This window comes from Malus domestica, chromosome 04 (genome assembly GCF_042453785.1).
Source record: "Malus domestica chromosome 04, GDT2T_hap1".
Taxonomy (NCBI): Eukaryota; Viridiplantae; Streptophyta; class Magnoliopsida; order Rosales; family Rosaceae; genus Malus; species Malus domestica.
Window position 1 is genome coordinate 4,785,907 of NC_091664.1, and position 17,756 is coordinate 4,803,662.

Below are 17,756 nucleotides of genomic sequence, written 5' to 3' on the forward strand. Positions count from 1 at the left end.
TCCTTTCGAAGTTTGTTACACCTAGGTCTAATATGTCCTATTTTTCCACAGAAGTGACAAATAGGAATAAATTTTTTTGACCTAATGAAATTTGTTTGTACCATACTTAGAGCCTCCGTATTTAGATCTCGTATAAATACTTGGAGGACCTAAATGTAATTATGTAATAAAGGAAGGGGCAAATATGTAATAAGTAATGAGCCCTTATTCTATAAAATGACTCCTCACCCTCACAATTAGGAGAGGCCAACTCTTAGGCCTGAAGCCCTCTCACGCTCTCACATCCCCTCTCACATTACAGGGTTTCTCTCCCTCACAATCCTCTCAGAAAAATACAATATCAGTGTGGACGTAACCCAAACATTGGGGTGAACTACGATACATCTTGTGTTATTTACTTTCTTGCAGATTCACGGTCGGATTTACGTTGTTCCAAGACCCCTCCGGTTTTGTGCATCAACAAAATTCTTTGGATCAATGAAAGTGCTCATAGAATTTGACTTATTTGCAGTGATATAAGAATTTTCAAAAACTACATCACTATCCATTTTCCTGCTTGGTTCTTGAAGGGCTTTGACAAACTTAGTAACAGTAGAGGAAGAGCTTCCAGTCATATTCAAATCAACACCTAAACCCCTTCTATCACCAAAATTCTTTCCATAGTTAAACATTTTGTCAATTTTTCTTAAGCCAATACTAAACTCTTCCGACCTTCTTTTTCATGTCACTCAATTCATTTTCAAGATTATTGTCTGATGCGAGCATATGTAGCTTTTCCAACATTGACTCTCGTAGCCCTTCTTCATTTTCATTTGAGATTGATTTTCAACCTCTGCTTCCTTCTTCTCGCTTTCAAGATGCACAAGTTTCTTTTTCAGTTCATCATTTTCTTTTCTCACTTTCATGGTGATATCTTAAAGTGCAGTATATTTTTGTAGGACTTCTATGGAATCAGGTTCTTTAACTGCCGAGTCATCAGTTTCATATCCATCAAAAGTTCCAACAAACGCAACCACTTCATCATCATCTTTAAATGCCGTGTCTTTTTTCTGAGTCACTGTCACTCCAAGTAGTGGTTAAAGCCTTGTTCTTTTCATCCTTCAGCTTTTTAAGAGTGTTGGCACATTCATGAGCATGATGTCTATACCCTTGACATTCGAACATTTGTCTCTATCATTTAAACTTTTCTTTTCATCAAGTTTGATAAACTTAGAGGAATTTCCATGAGAAACATCTCGAGAACGAGGAACTTTGGAATTTGAACCAAAATTGTTTCGATGTTCACGTCCCCTGGAACTTCTAAGTTTCAAAAATTTTCTTGCTTGTTTGGTGAGAAAAGCAAATTCATCTTGAGTCAAATTTTCAATTGAATCCTTATTCACTTTTTCGTTGTTGACTTTGAAAGCAACATTTTTTCCTTTCTTGACTTCGGTGAAATCAGATTCATATGTTTGTAGTGATCCAATCAATTGTTCCAGCTTGTAAGTGTTTAAATTTTTTGATTCCTCTATAGTTGTTACTTTCGCATGAAACCTTGGGATTTTTTTAACAATCTTATGTTCTGGAATGCTATCACCAAGATTGTGACAACCATTGACAATTACAATAAGCTTAGCATAAAAGTTGGAGAAACTCTCATCATCCAACATTTTGATATTTTCAAATTTTATGATGAGATTTGAAATTGAATTCTTTGACAATGGAGTTACCTTCATGAGTAACTTCAAGAATATTCCAAGCTTCTTTCGCCGTTGTACATTTACTGATGTAGTTAAATTGTTCAGGCAAAACGGTAGTGAACAACGCATTCAACGCTCTATGGTTAAAAGTGCTAGAGATGCGTTCATCTTCGCTCCATTCCTTTCTCGGCTTAAGCATAGATATAATTACAGAAGATTGTCCTTCACCTTAGGTTTCTTTAACTGTCGAAGGTTCCCAGCCTTCTTCAATTGCAAGCCACACTTTGTCAAGTGCCTTGAGAAATGATTTCATCTTTGCCTTCCATGCAGCGTAGTTCGCCCTCAAAGTGTGGTGGATGGGAAATCGACCCCATGGTACGATTCATCCTAGTAGTCCCACAGATCTCACTAATTATGTTTAGTGACCCGCTATGGCGCCAATTGAAAGTTCTAGGATGAGTACTAATTTAACCTAGAGGTGTAAATAGGTTCCAACTTAAAACTAATTCAAATTATAATTTAAATTAACCAATTATGCAAACTAAATCCTACACACATATTCAGCATAAATATAACGAGTGCACACATGATGTAGGATTTAATGAGGCAAGACCCACTACTGGGAAAATTATCGGGCTACCAAGCCAAGAAACACTAGGAAAGAAAGAATACATAAAGACTTAAAAAACTCATCTACTAGATACTGATACTAGTTGGCAGCTTTGTCTTCGCGCTTTGCTACTCGATCTTTCGTCAGTCTTTGATGAAGTGGCACGACACTAACACAGTTGTCAATCACCTTTCCCTCAAACTGTGCAAGATACTAGCTCAATCATGCAGAATGTATGTATGATGAAGTGTTTGTTGAAAAACAATCAATTACAAAAATCACATGGCACATTTTCATAATTGACTTTCAATTAAAACTCAAATGAAAGCAGCATGAAAGAATAATATTAATTTTCTCTTAAAAACACATGTTGTCGAAAACATAAGATAACATCAATATAAAAATTGTTTTTCTCCCTCAAAACACAAAGCTGCTACCTTTTAATTCTTTTCTCAAAACCTATATTCATGCACACTTTCTCCAAAGACCTGACATCTCGTATATAGACAAAAATCACTACAACGATTAAAACGACATAAGAACGGCAAACCATTTCAACATCCAGATAAACAATAAGTTTATTTTGAAAGCATGCAATCAGATAAACCCCACCAACAAAAGATGTGTTTTGATAAATGTAGAAATGATAACTGATCTTAAAGAGATAAAACACATGATGGGAAAGAGTCCTATCCCAAATACACATACATGAGATATCATGAATGTAGTTGGATGTGTGCGTGCAAACGTACCTAAATAAGTATCTTGTTTACGTAACATCCTTGTGATCGAAAGTGTGAGAGACAACCTTAGACTTAAACAATTACAATTTAAAATATGTAACAAATCTAAGCTATTACAGACTCAGACATTCTGTCAAGAATTGCTAATTTTGCACTAACATGTGTTTGGTTGAAAACACATAGAACCTTTGTATTGACTTGTATATCCAGGAAAATTCATTGTGCAGTTTTGGGTTGAATTTTATAGTATTGTAAGGTTTCAATAAAGGAAAGCAACTGTATCCAAAGGTTTTTAAATGTGTTAAGACTGGAGTTGTGCCAAACAAACAAGTATAGGGAGATTTCATGGATAAAGTAGTACATGGCATTCTATTTATCAAGTATACTAGAGTGGCGCAGGCATGAAACCAAAACGATGAAGGTAACTTGGAAGTATTCAAAAGTGTTAAGGCAGTTTCAACAATGTGTCCATGCTTCATCTCAGCAAGGCAGTTTTGTTCAGGTGTATAAGGGTATGATTTGTGATGTACTATGCCTTTGTCAAGTAAAAATTGTTTGAACCTATTGCTATAATACTCATCACCACCATAACTTTGAAATTTTTTAATTGCAGTAGAGAATTGAGTAAGCAAGAAAGCATGAAACTACACAAATGTTTGAAACACCTCACTTTTATTCATTAATGGTGTTTGTACCATACTTGACCAATCCCGAAACTACTGAGCACCGGTCAACGTTATACCGTCAAGGACCCAGAAGAGTTTCCCTCCAACCAGGAGGCCAATCATAGCGCGACACGTGTCGACATCAGAACCCAATCATAGCGCGGCACATGTCAACATCAGAAGCCAATCACAACACGACACGTGTCAATGTCAGAATGAAACTAGAAACTCTCTTCTATAAATAGAGATCATTCTCTCACAATATTTCCTAATGTCATTTGTACTAAATCATTCACTAGTACTCACTAAAGGAGAGCTTGAACCTATGTACTTGTGTAAACCCTTCACAATTAATGAGAACTCCTCTACTCCGTAGACGTAGCCAATCTGGGTGAACCACGTACATCTTGTGTTTGCTTCCCTATCTCTATCCATTTACATACTTATCCACACTAGTGACCGGAGCAATCTAGCGAATGTCACAAATTTGACACTTTCTATTGTACCAAAGTCCTCACTGATTTTGTGCATCAACAAATGGAAATATCCAAGTATACCTAGTACATTCATCGATAAAAGTAACATAGAACTTGAAACCTTCTATGGGCAATGTAGAAGATGGTCCTCATACATCACTGTGAATGATTTCTAAGGGTTTTACAGTTTTATTTGCAGGAAAAGGAAATGGTAACTTGGTTATTTTGCCTTCTAAACAAGATACACACACATGCCTAGATTGATCTAATGAAAAGGGAACCTGAGATTGGTTCAACATTCTTGCAGCAACAATATTAGAAGGATGGCCTAATCTATGGGGCCAAAGATATGTGTTGACTTGATGACCAATAAGGCAGTTTTGTTGTTTAGGTAAGTGAGATGCTTGATATGCTTGCTTAAGTATGAATGAAGGTATGTGAAATGGAATCGGGTATAATTCAGCTTTACACAGTCCCTGAAGAAGTATTCTCCCTGTTATCTTGTCCTGAATCCAAAAACAAAACTCATCACATATAAACCTACAATGGTTGTCTTTGCATAAATGGTATACTGACAACAAATGTTGTGACAATTTTGGAACATGCAAGATTTCTTTCGACTGAAAAGCATATTTAGGAGCTCTTAAAGTGGATGTTCCAGTGTGAGATATTTACAAACATGAACCACTAGTTGTGGTTATAGTATCACTGCATGTGAATGGAGTTACAAGATTGAGATTTGCCAATTATAATGTCATGTGAGAAGTAACTCTTGAGTCAGCTACCCAAAATTGCTCATGTGGGGCAGAAGGTTGATAATTGGCATTCATTGCAGAGAGATTCGATGGTGGTAACCTGCCTTGATATGAAAAATTAGCCATGTGGTAGCATTGAATTGCTGAATGCCCAAATGTCCAGCAAATTTGGCATTGCATAGGTGAAGATGAAACTGTTGTAGGAGAGTGTCTTTGAAAGCAATCGGAAGCAATATGACCTTTCTTGTTGCAGATCTAACAAGTTGGCACACCATTACCATGCTCAGAGTATGTAGAAACATAAGGTCTTACAGGTCCAAGAGTATCAGGACTATTGTTAAAATTGTTCCGAGGGAAACTTGAATTCCCAAAATTATTCTTGCCTCTAGTTCTACCTCTAAAATTAGAGCCACCATATCCTCCAGAGTTATAGTTATTGCCAGCATTATTATACCCTTCAGAATTGTAGTTGTTTCCACCATTGTTAAACCCTCCAGAATTACCATTGGAATATGAAGGATTTCCGGTTTGATACTGAGATGAAATCCATCACCCATACCCCTCCCCCTCGCTCTCTTTCCATCGCCATCTCTCTCTCTCTCTCTCTCTCTCTCTCTCTCTCTCTTTCTCTCTCTCTCTCTCTCTCTCTCTCTCTCTCTCTCTCTCTCTCTCTCTCTCTCTCTCTCTCTCTCTCTCTCTCTCTCTCTCTCTCTCTCTCTCTCTCTCTCTCTCTCTCTCTCTCTCTCTCTCTCTCTCTCTCTCTCTGAGCCTCCATCCCCCCGAAACCCTCATTGAAGGACAACAAATGATAACCTACACGGCAACCCCCGAATTCGCTCAAAACCGAGAGGACAAAATTGCCCTTCCAACCCACCCCAAATCTGATGGGTTTCTTGTAAATAAGGTGAAATCAAGGGGTAATCCTTCCTAAACCCTGCGAACAAAATTACCCTTCTAAGTTCTAATAAATACCCTTCAAACCCAGCCCAAATCTCATGGTTTTATTGTAAATGAGATGAAATCAAGGGGCAAACAATTGACTGAAGCTGAATGAATAGTCAATTCCTCCTTAATTTTAGAATAGATAATATGAACAAAATCCTAACTAAGCCTACAGACCTGCCTAGGAAGTCCAATTAGTGTTTCCATCTTTTTTTTCTTACTATTATTAAGGAGAGAGTCGAATGTTCGAAATTATTACAATAATTTAGAAGACGAGAAAAGTTTCGAACCCAGGACACTTGGGTGAAAATTTAATACCAGATTTACTAAGATGTTGAACCACATATTAGTGTTTTAATCTTAGAATCATAGCCAATGTGCTTCTAGCATAATTTAGATTGATTAATTAAGGAATTTGAGATTTGTCAAAGTTTAACAGAAAATTGCGGGCCTTCAAAAGCCATGATTGTGGATTTCTACCTAAATAATCACACTGTAGTCCAGTCAAGCTAGCTAGTTAATTTTTGCTTTTAACTTTTGATTTTAATTAATTATCATAGAACACTCCAGCAACTGGTAACTGAGTTCTTCCAATTAAGCATCATAAGAAGGAAAAAACAATCCCCTTCTTGTTCTTCCCTCTTACTTGTTAAGCAAACTCATATTTTTGAGGCTTGTGGGGGCTACGAGAGTCCACTTTCTTTTGACATGCTTTCATGAAAAAAATTAGGGTGCTACCATGCACACCGACTTTTTCTATTTTTCCGAGAATCATAACTGTTATTACATCTATTTATTTGCCATATTTTCTCACCCATTAATTAGTCAAAATAAAATGAGTAAAAAAATATAACAGCCGAGTAAGCGTAACAACATTCGAAATTTATTGCCCGAATTAAGAAGAAAAAAAGCAAAGGGGTAAAAATATTAAAGAGATAGGAAACGTCTTCATGATCACGCAAAAGGACAAGTAAATGTATAACTAGCTTTAGTTGTCAACTAGGGGGGAGGGGAGGGTTTTGGAGACCACAATGATCTCCATGTTATGATGCTTTTTGCTTGGATTCCATATTTACACAGAAATAAAGGTATCAAGAAAAATCATGCAAGTTTTGGGGGACCAAAGCTTGTTGGAGGGTCAGATCATGTATAACATGGCTACTCTGAGTTTTCTTTGTTTACAATTCATGACCATTGACATTTTCTAGCATAAAATTTAAGAAAAACTAATATCTAAAACTTTGAATCTTAACCAGTGCACTTTAATAACTTTATTTAATATTTAGGACAAACTCTCGTTTTTTCCTTTCCAATATTAGATTCGCCTACGCTACGTCACTACGTTAAGAAAAAAATTAATTCTACTCAAACACATATGTATCAGAAGTTACTAGTCTTAACAAGGAATTCTATTCTATGTATGAATGAATATCGACAAGACCATGACATAAGTCCATATACACAAGTATAAAGATGCAGTACGTAGGATTATATATAGACCGCATGATGTCTTAAAACTAATCAGAATTCATACCTGTAAGCAACATTTTTGGATGAGCTACAGAGATTTGCTCCTTCCCCCAATGGTAACCTGCTGTACAAATACAAACGATAAAGAAAAGAGAGACTTGATCAAAGACTATTATGCAAAACTGAGCACAGTAGCGTTCTATGATTCATATCCGACTTCACTTAGTGGAAATAAGAGTTTATTTGGCAATACTTTTAGAATAGCTGAAAGTGTTTTGGTGAATTTTTTTTTCATAAATCAATCACTAATAAAAAAAGATTCATAGCTGACCCCACTTAGTATGAATAAGGACTCGTTTGAAAGTACTTTTAAAATAGTCAAAAATATTTTTATGAAAATCGTTTTGGAACCAATCCTTCATAAAAATAAAGTAAATGAAAAGCAGTTAAAACGCTTCTTGCAAAAGCACTTAACTAGTGATTCAAGGTTTTTAAAACCTAAAAATATTTTTTCTAGAGCGCTTTCTATCATTTCTTTTAAAAGAGCCCTAAAACTTTTGTGTTGTTGTAAAATAAGAGCATTTTAAAAAGCAAATTTAATATTTCACTTCCAGTTTATCATAGATCATAGAGCAATCAGTACACTGAGAAATATACTCGCCAAAACGAAGAGAGTAGAACTGCACTGCGCACAGAAATCCAAATCCGATTTCTCACTGGAGAGGAGAGGAGATGGAAAGGGCCACAATTTGCAGTAAAATAGCTCAAGAAATTGGAATTGACACATAATTCCTTCCCCTTTGGCTTAATTTGCCATGTAAAATCAACTTTCTTGGGCTAATTTCACCTCTTCTCCCATGTTGGCCATCCTTTGTTCCCCAGCTGCCAACGCAGAGGGCGCCCTCAGAAAAGAGCAGGGTTTTCGGTTGTTTTGTTTGGAAGATGATCTGGCGGGGATCCTTTTCATGGGATCTTGTGATGTCACCGATTCATCGTATATCATGTATTTGTTAGGTACTATTAATATTTAATTTTAAATTTTAAATTTTAAAATAATTTCTGATTACACGATGTACGATTAATAGGTGAGATTACGGAATCACTAAGAAAAGAATCCGGCGAAAATCCTTTTCCTTTTTGTTTTTACCCATTTGAGCAATTCTTCAAATTTGCTCATGAGTTTTGGTTTCTAAACTAAAAATTTGTAATTATTAGCCTTTAATTTGTTATGATATGAAGTATTGGTTTTTTTTTTTTTTTTCCCCTAATTTCGTTAGATTTTTTATGTAAAATAAAGGGTTTAAAAAGATAAAAAGTGAATGAAAAGTTTACATTATAATACGAAGTATTGGTCTTTTTACCCATTTCTCTCAGTTTTACATTATAATAAGTTTACAGACTAATTATTTACAAATTTTTGGTTCAGAAACAATTTTATTTGAGTTAAAGTTCATAGACCATTTCTCTAATTATCTCGTATTTTATTATTTTTTCACTTGTACGTGGAATGTATCCTACTTATATAAATGATAAAGACGTATTATATTTGTGTTGAGTTTGTTTCTAGAATCAGTTTTATTTGTATACAAAAAATTTATAATTATAAAGACTTAAGTTAAACCATACAATAGATCAGCTATAATAATTAGTGAGATTTAAATATAAGACCTCACTTAAAAAATAAAACTACACTCTAATACTAATTAAAAAAAATCCTAAATTTGACAACAACAAAAAAAAATCCTAAAACCGTTAAATATTAAGTCAGTGTGCTGACGTAGAGCCCCTAAAACGTAGAAAAGTTAATAAGCTATTATTTTTTATAAAGGAAAAATAATGAAAATTGTTTGAAAACTTTGAGTTTTAACGATAAAAACAAAACAAAGGGCAAAGTAAATAGTACCAGGATTGACTTTTTAGTATAAAATGTGATTTTTCGTTAAAGTAAACAGTATCGAAAACTTTTCGTTGAAGTTCCCTTTTTATAATTATATAAAGCTATTAAAAGTAAATTATAGGGGTTTACCTGCGACAATTGAAATTATTGGTACTAAAGAAGAAGGGTTATTATACAAAATAGTCCTTAAGATTTGCATAATCAATAGAAATGGTCTTTGAGATTGAAAATCAATAGAAATGGTCCCTGAGATTGTCCACCATTCATGATTTTGGTCTTTCCGTTAAAAACAAGTTATGAACGTTTAAAGTTTACCTAGTTTCCAGTAAGTTTTCCAGTTTTCCCGCTGATCAATTACATTTCAGGCTATTTTTCAGCCATCTCCGGCAATCATTGAGCTTCCAAATAGTTATTTTATTCTACACTTTCCTATCTTCATTCTGATATATTATGGATCGAATTTAATTAATAAACGATTGAGTTAGCAAGATTTGAAAATTGCCCATAGCGTTTTTAACGGAATAATCAAAATGATGGATTGTGGACAATCTCAAAAACCATTTTTATTGATTTTTAATCTCATAAATTATTTCTATTGATCATGCGAACCTCTAAAACTATTTTGTATAATAACCCAAAGAAGAATTTTCATAAAACTAAAGGACTGAAATCACAACTTCCGAAAACCCTGAACGCGAAGAAATAAACTTTCTTCGGTGTATCTGACAGCCCCAAATCGGCCACTGGAAGCTCACTCCACTGCTTAAGATTTCAACAGGGTAAGTTTTCTCTTCTCATTCAATGCTAATATGTGTTCTTCTCAGGATTGTAAATTGTGTCGATGTCTCTGGTTCCAATCTAGTCAACTTAAACCGGAATTTTGGGTAATGCCTAATCGTTTGTCATACAGATTGGGGATTTTTTGGGGTGCTCCATGAAAGTGCAAGCTTTAGTTCAGAGAAATTTGTAGAGGGAGGGAGGTGGGGAGTGGCATTTTGACACACCTTGAATTATACAATTTTCGATACGTTTTATGCTTGAATTATACAGAAATTAGATTCCTTGAGAGGGTCTGTATTTTGGCATGGATTTAGATAAAGAGAAGGATTGAGGGATTTAACATTGCACCAAAGTTACTAGCTTTCCACTTTTTTTTTCCAAAGCAAATCAAGGGTCAGAGAAGAAAAGGATTCTCCCAAATATTTCTTGACAGTTTTTTTGCTTTATTATGTAGGCAATCATACATACTTCTTTTTTCTCCAATTCGGGTACCTCCTTATGTTTTTTCTCTATTATGTGCTCCTGGGTTTTGTTTCTTTTTTCGCTGTTGATGATTGGTTGCTGGGTTTGATTTTATACCACAGTTGTCAACCTCTGCAATAGTATAGTTTTCTTCTGTATGTAATCCTGCAATGTAGATCTTGTTATTAGTGACCTGATTAGAGTCAGTCAGTAGCCTCATCTCGTTAGAGTCTGATGTTTGTAGAAGAGCGTAAAAATGAACTTAAGGGCATTTCCTCAAGGGCTTTAAAATTTTTAAGCATTTTAGCCAAAATGGTCCAAGAGATTGGCATAACTTATCAATTTAGTCCTGAGAATGAAAATTGGTAGAAGTGGTCCCTAAGATTGGCATAACTCCTCAATTTGGTTCCTGACAATGAAAATTGATAGAAGTGGCCCTTGAGTTTGTCCCCCGTAAATCGTTTTGGTATTTTCGTGAAAAATCTGTCAATATCTTTGCTAAATTGTCACGTGAACGACCACGTAATCACCTTTTGAAGTGTATTTTTGTCAAACCAACACCTCCACTTAACGAGGATATTGACAAATTTCTCATGGAATGACCAAAATGGTTTACGGTGGACAAATTTAGTCTTATCGATTTTAATTGTTAGGGACATAAGTGAGGAGTTATGTCAACCTCAGAGACCATTTTGGCTAAAAAGATAATTTTTTAACCAACCCATCTGAGCTTACTTTTCAATGTGTAGATTTTGGTTATTCTTTTTTGTGTAAGCCCTTCTGTTTATAGTTCTTGGTGCATCTACACTTTTTGTTTTTCTGTATGCCTGCCTATGCATACATATTTATCTTCTTACTTTTAGGCATTATCTGAAGTGAGATTATGTACTTCATGTTCTCTGTCATGACTCGTGCCATGGTCAGTTAATTTTTGGAATTAATCCGAGTTTTCTCATCTTTAAATTGATATTTACTTATTGTTACTTTTCTGTATGTTGATCCTAAAGACATGTGTAAGTGCAGTAAGCCTGCAAGAGTAAATGTAATAAGTTATTTGGACTTAATCAAAAGTTAACAAGAGCGTAGCTGTTCATTTGCTTGGGCAGTGGACTGTATAACTACAGTTAGCAATGCACACTTTAATAGTGATCTTGTGAAGAAGCAAAACAGTTTGTATTTTTAAAGACATGGAAACTATTTCCGAAGGATCTTCATGCTTTGTCTGGCTGTTCTTTCTATGCATGTTAGCTGACCCAGTTGATCAGCGGTTCTGTTTGACTACTGCTGTTTTTCTGTATATCCAGCAATCATTTGAAAAGGATCAATGCTTCAACATGGTTTGATCAAATTTAAATATGAAACCATGTATATCATAATTCTATTAAGATTATTTTTCTATTTCATTCTTATTTTGCATTTTCAATAAGATGAACCAAAATACTGCTACCCCATCTGCCTGTATGAATTATCAAACAGTTGAGCTCTCAGAAATTGTATGGCCTATTTATTTTGGCCCTTGAATTAATAAAATCCAAATTATTGCTAAAACATAAAGATATGGCTGTTTTGAACTAAACCAAAGGCTAGGATTTATTTAACTACAATTTGTTTTGAACAAAACTGACACACATTAGATTGCGGTTTTACATCTACTGATGATTTTGCTTCCACAGGTGCATGTTGATTCATTAACTGCCAATGGCGAGCTCAGTACAACGCTTCTCCACCTATGCTAGGGTACAACCCTCATCATTTTCTTAAGTTTAGTTTTGATTAACTTATATTTGGGACCCATTTTTCAATGCGGCACATCATCCATTTGTTTTGAATCTTTCATATACTAGGGCAACATTTTTTTTGTATGCCAATCCAGTTGGAGTATTTGTGTAATTTGGGATGATAGTGTGAAAGTTTCTTAGGCCTGAACTTGTTGAACTTGTTCGTTTTCCACGAATCCATAAATTATGCTGTTTTCTACTATCTTAAAAGTGATTGGACTTGGAAATATCTGTTACTCTTTGAGCTTTCCTTTTAATACTTTTATTTGCATACATGGCAGGCTGTAAAATGCTCAGCTCCCAGAACTGCAACTCAACAAGGATCTGGGTAAGTTGGGATGTGCAAAATTATCTGCATCCAGGTCCCTATCCGAACTCTTTCTGAAATCGGATGTTCATAGGATGTCCAACCTAACCACAAAAGTACCCCTGCAGGCCCCTATCCACATTGCCTGCTACTGTTTCTCGCAAGCTCACCACAGCCACTGCAGCAAATGAGACTCAAACACATAAACTTGAGCGCATTGCCGGCGAGCTCCTCGACCTCACAAAGCTTGAGAGGCACGACTACTCCATTCTTTTTAGGCTGAAAATGGGCCTCAACCGGTATGGCCCAGCAGTCTCAGGGATTGGCTCCACATCTTCCGAATCTGGACCGGCCTCCACGGCTGCCAAGTGTCACGGGATGACTCTTTAAGCCTTCCGCCCGTGCGGCACTTAGACTTGAATACCTCGATGAACAAGCTAAGTAAGCCTTCGAAGCCTCGCTTCCCCGGATCGAATCACAAAGAAAGCTAAGATAGCTTGGAGAATGCTAGAATCACTTAGAAGATGGGAGAAAGGAAGCTTTGTATTGAAACTTAGGAGAACTTTACAATTGCTTACAATTCTTGGATGCTCCGCCACGTTCTTGATTTCTCCGGGACGTTCCAGAAGCTTCCATGAAGACATGGCTTCATGGGCTTAGATATATGATGTCTTGGGCATTTTCTTTGTTTTTAACATGCGGCCCGTGACATCCTCCCCCACTTAAGCCGTCGACGTCCTCGTCGACTCTTGCCTCTCGAATGTCTGAATCAAGTCCTTATATTGCCATAAGGACATCTCCTTCTCCCATGTTGCTTCGGAGTATGGTAGCCCCTTCCATTTGACAAAGTACTCCACATGCTTTGGTTGTCTTGGTCGCACCACGACACGCTTGGCTTCAATGCTCTCCACTTCTTTGTCAAATGCCTCCGTCATCAAAGGGGGTGCTCGATGAGACTCACCTCTACTTGGTTCCTCATCGTCCGCATGATAAGGCTTCAAGTTGCTCACATGGAACACCGGGTGAAACTTGAGGCGGGGTGGGAGTTCCACAACATACGCGGCTTTGCCAACCTTCTTGATGATAGGGAATGGTCCCTCATATTTCTGCAACAAGCTCTTGTGCAAGCCACGAGTACTCTTGTGCTGAGACGCATTGAGCTTCATAAAGACTTGGTCGCCAGTTTGGAACTCCACATTCCTTCGCTTGCGATCCGCCCATTTCTTCATCTTCTTTGAAGCCTTCTCCAAATGAGCCCGAGCAAGTTCGTGGGCTAATTGCCACTCCTTAGCGGTTTTGAAAGCGGCTGGACTATTCCCCGTGTAGCCAATCACGACCGTGTTCGGGGTCAAGGGTTGTTGCCCTATAGCCAACTCGAACGGACTTTTCCCCGTCGACTCCGAACGTTGCAAGTTATAAGAGAATTGGGCAACATCAAGTAACTTAGCCCAATCTCGTTGATTGGCACTAACATAGTGCCGCATATAAGTCTCCAACAATGCATTAACCCGCTCCGTTTGTCCATCGGTTTGGGGATGAAAAGCTGTGGAGAAGTCTAACTTTGTGAAGTACCTTGCTTCACCAAGTTGATCGAATAAGTCGGCGATCAACGGAAGTGGGTACTTGTTCTTGATCGTAATCTTGTTCAATGCTCTATAGTCGATGCACAACCTTAGGCTACCTTCTTTCTTGCGTTGGAACAAGACGGGTGCACCATATGGGGACTTGGAGGGTTGGATGTAGCCAGCATCAAGCAGCTCGTTGAGTTGCTTCCTCAATTCCTCCAACTCGGGTGGCGACATCCTATAAGGTGATTTGGAGGGAGGCTTAGCACCAGGCTCCAACTCAATCGCATGGTCGACCTCTCTCCTTGGTGGCAACTTCTTTGGCAGTTCCTTAGGCATCACGTCCGCAAACTCCACAAGGACGTCTTCCACTTGTTTCGGCAAAGGCCCGTGCTTCTCCTCCCCTTCATTCAACATTAGGGTTGCAAGAAATGTGGCCTCGCCTTTCTTCCAAGACTTGGCAAATTGAATTGCCGACAAGTGCTGGGTACACTTCTTGGCTTGCCTTTCCAATGGCACCAGGCAAGGTTGTCTTCCGTCGGCTAGGATACAGAAAATATTGTAGAAGGGAATGGGAAAGGCTCGTACCTTGTCCATGAACTCTAACCCAATGACTACGCCATAGTCGTCCATCTTGACTACGGTGAAGTCGATCGTTCCCTTCCATGTGCCAATGTCTACGTGCACATTACGCGCAACTCCAACAATGGGGGTGGCAGCGGAATTTACCGTCTTCACGCTACCAGGCTCCTTTGTGACTCGGAGGCCCAGCCTTGTGGCTTCCTCCGACGTCATGAAGTTGTGTGTTGCTCCCGTGTCCACCAACACACGCGTCGTCTTGTCACCAGTCTTGACGTCGACGAACAATGATCCTCCCCCAACTTGAGCCTTAGGTTGTGGGAGGGTTGTCTGGATGGCATTCAGTAGACTGATGCATCCCATCGTTGCATCGTTACTCTCCTCGGCCTTGTCCTCCTTGAAGGCCATAGCCTTAAGGGCCTTCTTTTGTGGGCAATCTCGCATCATGTGAGGGCCATCGCATAGGTAACAAGTGGGTTGCCAAGACTTACCTTTGCCTTTGTCATGCTTATCGGCTTTCTTTTCCTTCGGTTTGCTTGTCTCGGCCTTGTCCTTCGGCTTGTGTTCTCCCCCACTTTTCTCATGGTTACCCCTCTTCCCCGTGGACTTGGAATCACCTTGGTGGCTTGATTTAAACTCAATCAAGGATTCGGCAGCGGCAATGGCATCAGACAATGTTTGCACGTGTCTCCTTTGTAGTTCGAGTTTTGCCCAATTTTGCAGTCCACTCATGAAGTACATGAGCTTGTCTTCCTCTAACATGTTGGGCACCTCGAACAACAAACTCACAAAGGTGTTGACATAGTCTTTGACACTCCCCGTTTGCTTGAGCCACCTTAGTTTCTCCTTGGCTTCGTACTTGGCATTTTGGGGATAGAAGTGCAACATAAGATCTTTCTTAAATTCATCCCAAGTGGTGAGAGAAAACGTACCTTGCTCAATCTCCATGCTCCGACGACGCCACCACATAAGGGCATTGTCAGCTAAGAACATGGTTGCCGTTGAGATTTTGGACTCGTCATCTTCAAGCTTTAGGTACTCGAAGTATCGCTCCACGTTCCACACGAATGTGTCGAGCTCCTTTGCTTCCCTCTTCCCATTATAGGATTTGGGTTTAAAGGAGTCGATTACCTTGGAGTCCAACGCCTTGATTTCCCTCGACCCTTGCACGAATTGCTTCACGACTGCTTCTTTACAAAACGCCACATCTCCCTTGAGTTCCCTTGTGTCCTTTATTTCTTCTTGAAGTGCCACAAACCTTGCCTCTATGTTGTCAAGGTGAACCTGGACTTCCCTCCGCATCTTGTCTGCCATGGTGTTGAGGGCGCCAAGGAGCTCATCTCGTAGCCCTTCCACCAAGCCACGCAGTTCATCCTTACCATTGTCCACCATGGTTTGGATTTCCTCCTTGTCGACAACGTCCTCATCAAGTCGAGTATCGAACTCGAGTATGGTTCGTTCCACCTTCTCGAGTCGCTCTTCCATGGTCTCCATCGATGCTTGCAAGTCCTTTAACTTTGGCTTGCTCTTGGCAACGTCTTGGACCTCGGCAGCACGCTCCCTTAGCTCGGAGACTCCGGACACCGTCTCTCCACTTGCCATATCCTACTTTCCTTCAAGTGATTCACGAGCTTGGCTCTGATACCAGCTGTCACGGGATGACTCTTTAAGCCTTCCGCCCGTGCGGCACTTAGACTTGAATACCTCGATGAACAAGCTAAGTAAGCCTTCGAAGCCTCGCTTCCCCGGATCGAATCACAAAGAAAGCTAAGATAGCTTGGAGAATGCTAGAATCACTTAGAAGATGGGAGAAAGGAAGCTTTGTATTGAAACTTAGGAGAACTTTACAATTGCTTACAATTCTTGGATGCTCCGCCACGTTCTTGATTTCTCCGGGACGTTCCAGAAGCTTCCATGAAGACATGGCTTCATGGGCTTAGATATATGATGTCTTGGGCATTTTCTTTGTTTTTAACATGCGGCCCGTGACACAAGGTAGCTGAGAAGACTGCATTTGATATAAAGATAGAGAAGTTCGATGCAGCGGCAAAGATCAAGATCATAAAGGAGGTTAGGACTTTCACGGACTTGGGGCTGAAGGAGGCGAAGGAGTTGGTGGAGAAGGTCCCTGTTGTGGTGAAGAAGGGCATGACGAAAGAGGAGGCAGGGCCCATTGTTGACAAGCTTAAGGAATTGGGTGCTACTGTGGTACTGGAATGAACTGGTTTCTTTTTGTTTTTTACCCATTCTTTTTTTCATCCACTTAGAAAAACAACGAGGACAAAGCCGTATTTCCTTAAGTGGGGTCGGCTATATGATCCTAGAATGCCATAGCGCTCGATTTTACGTCAAGTCTTCTGTTAGTTTCAAGCGATAAATGAAGATAATCCTAAAACTTATAACCGCTCCTTTTTGATCCGTCCACGGTTCACCTAATGATTTTTTATTTTTTTTTATGTTCTTATATAGTTACATTGGCAAGTTTTCTGAGATATGCTATGTTTATGGCTATTTTTTTAAGTTCTTGTGAAATAAATGAATTTTCCTTCAAATAATTTGAGATATGTATATCTGTATGTACATGAGGTGAAAGAATTTTCCTTCGAGGGGATTAAGAGGGATTAAACTTGAACTTATCTGTTCCGAAACTATCATTTGTGAGGTTCAGAAGAGATAAGTTTCCTTCATGAGTAATTCATGTTCTACCTTTCAAGTTGCACAAATTTGCCCCTTGAACTTACAAAATTATCGACTTTGGTCTCTCTCTCAACTATTTTTCCTGAAGCATAACACACATTAGCCTCATTTAAATTGCCCTCACTTTCTACATTTCACAATTTTCAAATTTCCGAAATTATGTTTCTGTGCAGGATGTAACCTTAAAAGGCAATTGACATGAGAAAATTGGTTAGTTGGGAATGTAACTCATATGCTTTGAGCAAAAATACATTAAAAATAGGAGCAAGTGTGCCCGACTTGTAAATTAACATAAGTCGGGCACACTCGTTCCAATTTTGTTGGATGTAAGTCGACTTTAAATGAAAAGAG

General features: G+C 38.4%; 1 protein-coding gene across 2 annotated transcripts in view; it reads left to right on the forward strand.

The window, feature by feature from the left end:
- LOC108170249 (uncharacterized) overlaps positions 1 to 17,110 on the forward strand; it is a 42,907-nt gene extending 25,797 nt beyond the window's left edge. The window contains exons 1-5 of one of the 2 annotated variants that reach the window (XM_070820436.1): positions 9,875 to 10,016; positions 12,153 to 12,216; positions 12,539 to 12,585; positions 12,693 to 12,929; positions 16,700 to 17,110. In XM_070820436.1, coding sequence (XP_070676537.1) covers positions 12,178 to 12,216; positions 12,539 to 12,585; positions 12,693 to 12,929; positions 16,700 to 16,928 — 552 coding nt within the window. In that variant the 5' untranslated portion in view covers positions 9,875 to 10,016; positions 12,153 to 12,177 and the 3' untranslated portion in view covers positions 16,929 to 17,110. Of the gene's footprint in view, positions 1 to 9,874; positions 10,017 to 12,152; positions 12,217 to 12,538; positions 12,586 to 12,692; positions 12,930 to 16,699 lie in introns of those variants that run through there. The other variant, XM_070820437.1, reaches the window with a different exon arrangement.
- Positions 17,111 to 17,756: the final 646 nt, after the last annotated feature.